Raw genomic sequence first — 2,562 nt, 5'->3', positions numbered from 1 at the left:
TATATATATATACCTATCTTTAGCTAATCACGCGATTCAGTCTTTTAATTTTGTATAATTCTCACGTTTGTATAATTTAAAATGTTGTATAATATAATTTGTATAACATTTTTATAAGTCGGGAGTTGAATAATATAATTTGTATATATACTTTCTCTTCTGAATTCTGATGTTTGTAATTGTATAAATTCGCTATTTCGAGTGTATGCAGAAATAACTGAATCATACAAATATATCTGCAAATTATACAAATCTTCGAATTATACAAATTTATGAATTATACAATGAGACAATTTAAACTATATCTACATCCGTAAATATGTAAACTATGTCTATGACTTATAAAAAATAATTAAATTTATCATAGTAGCTATTTGTGAAAGTTTCAAAAAACAAAAAGTGCCATTTTTTTCAATTCCAGCGTTCAACTACAGGCCCAGCAAAACGGGCCGGGTCGGTCCACACCGCCTCCACCAACTAAAACCAGACGGTAGCCGTAGAACCGCCATCTGCCCAAAATTATAAACGTATTTCCGACTCGAATTCTAATTGCGGGCCGGAGAGTATTATCTTTCTAGGGTTTCGTCAATCCAAACATTTTTCCTCTCAATTTTGGTTTGCAGAAGTAATTATGGCTACTGCATCAGGTGTGCAGTTATTTTAGACCTAGCTTGTAATTTTGTGTTCGATTCATTCGTTATTTTTATAATTGTATGGAATTTCAGGGGCATTTAAATCTAGGGAGGATCACAGGAAACAGTTGGAATTGGAAGAAGCAAGAAAGGCTGGTCTTGCTCCGGCTGAGTTGGACGAAGATGGAAAAGAGATTAATCCTCATATTCCTCAGTATATGTCTTCCGCTCCTTGGTACCTTAATGCAGAAAGACCAGTATGTATCTCTTCTTTGTTTTGGGGTTTTATGGTTTTCATGCTCAAAATTTGACCTTTTTCAATTGTTTCGGTGTTTGCAGAGTTTGAAACATCAAAGGAACTGGAAATCAGACCCCAATTACACAAAATCATGGTATGACAGAGGTGCGAAGATATATCAGGCTGACAAGTATAGGAAGGGTGCATGTGAAAAGTATGTGTGCTGTTTCCTTGCTTTTTTGGGTGTTTAAGTTTGTGTGTTTCTGTCTGTGGCATATGCTTAATTTCATTTGTCATTCATTGGCACTTAGTAGCTCATGTTGCTTGATTGGAGTTTAAAAGAAATCCAACTATGAAGATTTTTACTTTAGAAATTTAAATTTTGAACATGTATGCTTTCTGCCTTCCTTAAATGTCTTGGTTCAAGTGATAAGTCATTTTCTTATAAGTTCCATACGAATTTCATTAGATGCCTTGGTTCAAGTGATTAGCCATTTTCATGAAGGTTATTCAAGGGATCCTGAAAGATGAATGTACGTTTGTTTTTTGTGCAGCTGTGGAGCAATGTCCCATGACACTAGGTCATGTATGGAAAGGCCACGCAAACTGGGAGCAAAATGGACAGGGAAACACATTGCTCCTGATGAGAAGATAGAGCAGTTTGAGCTGGACTATGATGGTAAAAGGGATCGTTGGAATGGTTATGATGCTGCTTCTTATGCCCATGTCATTGAACGATATGAAGCAAGGGATGAAGCAAGAAGGAAATACCTCAAAGAGCAACAACTTAAAAAATTGGAAGAAAAAAATAACAAGGATGACAAAGAAGGAGGTGATAGTGACAATGAGGATTGTGAGGATGCTTTGAAGGTAGACGAAGCGAAGGTTGATGAAAGCAAGCAAATGGATTTTGCCAAAGTTGAGAAGCGTGTGCGGACCACTGGTGGTGGTAGCACAGGGACTGTTAGGTAAGTTCTTCTTAATATCTTTTCTGGGTCATTATGGTGGTTAGGTTGTTGGAATTTTTCGAATATTGTGGTTGAATGCTATGCTCTATTGATGCATCTTTCATGACCAGGAACCTGCGTATTCGGGAGGATACGGCTAAATATCTTCTCAATCTTGATGTAAATTCAGCACACTATGATCCCAAAACACGGTCCATGCGTGAAGATCCTCTTCCTGATATGGACCCGAACGAAAAGTTCTATGCTGTAAGTGCTCCTAATCAAAAATGGGATTTTACTCTCTCTCTATCTTTTGTTATATTTATGTTTATTAACTCATTGGTCGTTTTTCTGTTTAGGGCGATAACCAAAACAGAGTTAGTGGTCAAGCATTGGAGTTCAAGCAGCTTAATATTCATGCCTGGGAGGCTTTTGATAAGGGTCATGATGTTCATATGCAAGCAGCTCCATCCCAGGCAGAATTGCTCTACAAAAATTTTAAGATTAACAAGGAGAAATTGAAGGTGCAAACTAAGGATGATGTCATGGAGAAGTATGGCAATGCAGCTAGTGAGGACACACTTCCAAGAGAACTCCTACTGGGTCAAAGTGAGAAAGAGGTTGAATATGATCGTGCTGGTAGGATTGTGAAGGGACAGGTAACTGTTTACTTAATAGCTGCCTAAAATTGATTGGAGTACTATTCAAGTTTTGGTTTTTCTTGGGGTGGTTTGGGGGGGGGGGT

The 2,562-nt window shown here is 37.5% G+C and overlaps 1 protein-coding gene across 1 annotated transcript in view; it reads left to right on the top strand.

The window, feature by feature from the left end:
* Positions 1 to 494: 494 nt before the first annotated feature.
* Positions 495 to 2,562, top strand: part of LOC107031352 (pre-mRNA-splicing factor SLU7-like) — a 6,967-nt gene continuing 4,899 nt past the window's right edge. Inside the window, exons 1-6 of the mRNA XM_015232682.2 lie at positions 495 to 647; positions 726 to 889; positions 972 to 1,084; positions 1,425 to 1,838; positions 1,949 to 2,084; positions 2,177 to 2,476. Of these exons, the coding sequence (XP_015088168.1) occupies positions 632 to 647; positions 726 to 889; positions 972 to 1,084; positions 1,425 to 1,838; positions 1,949 to 2,084; positions 2,177 to 2,476 (1,143 nt within the window). The 5' untranslated portion in view covers positions 495 to 631. The remainder of the gene's footprint in view (positions 648 to 725; positions 890 to 971; positions 1,085 to 1,424; positions 1,839 to 1,948; positions 2,085 to 2,176; positions 2,477 to 2,562) is intronic.

This window comes from Solanum pennellii, chromosome 9 (genome assembly GCF_001406875.1).
Source record: "Solanum pennellii chromosome 9, SPENNV200".
Taxonomy (NCBI): Eukaryota; Viridiplantae; Streptophyta; class Magnoliopsida; order Solanales; family Solanaceae; genus Solanum; species Solanum pennellii.
The sequence above is the reverse complement of the archived record's forward strand: the minus strand, read 5'-3'. Positions and strand labels throughout refer to the sequence as shown.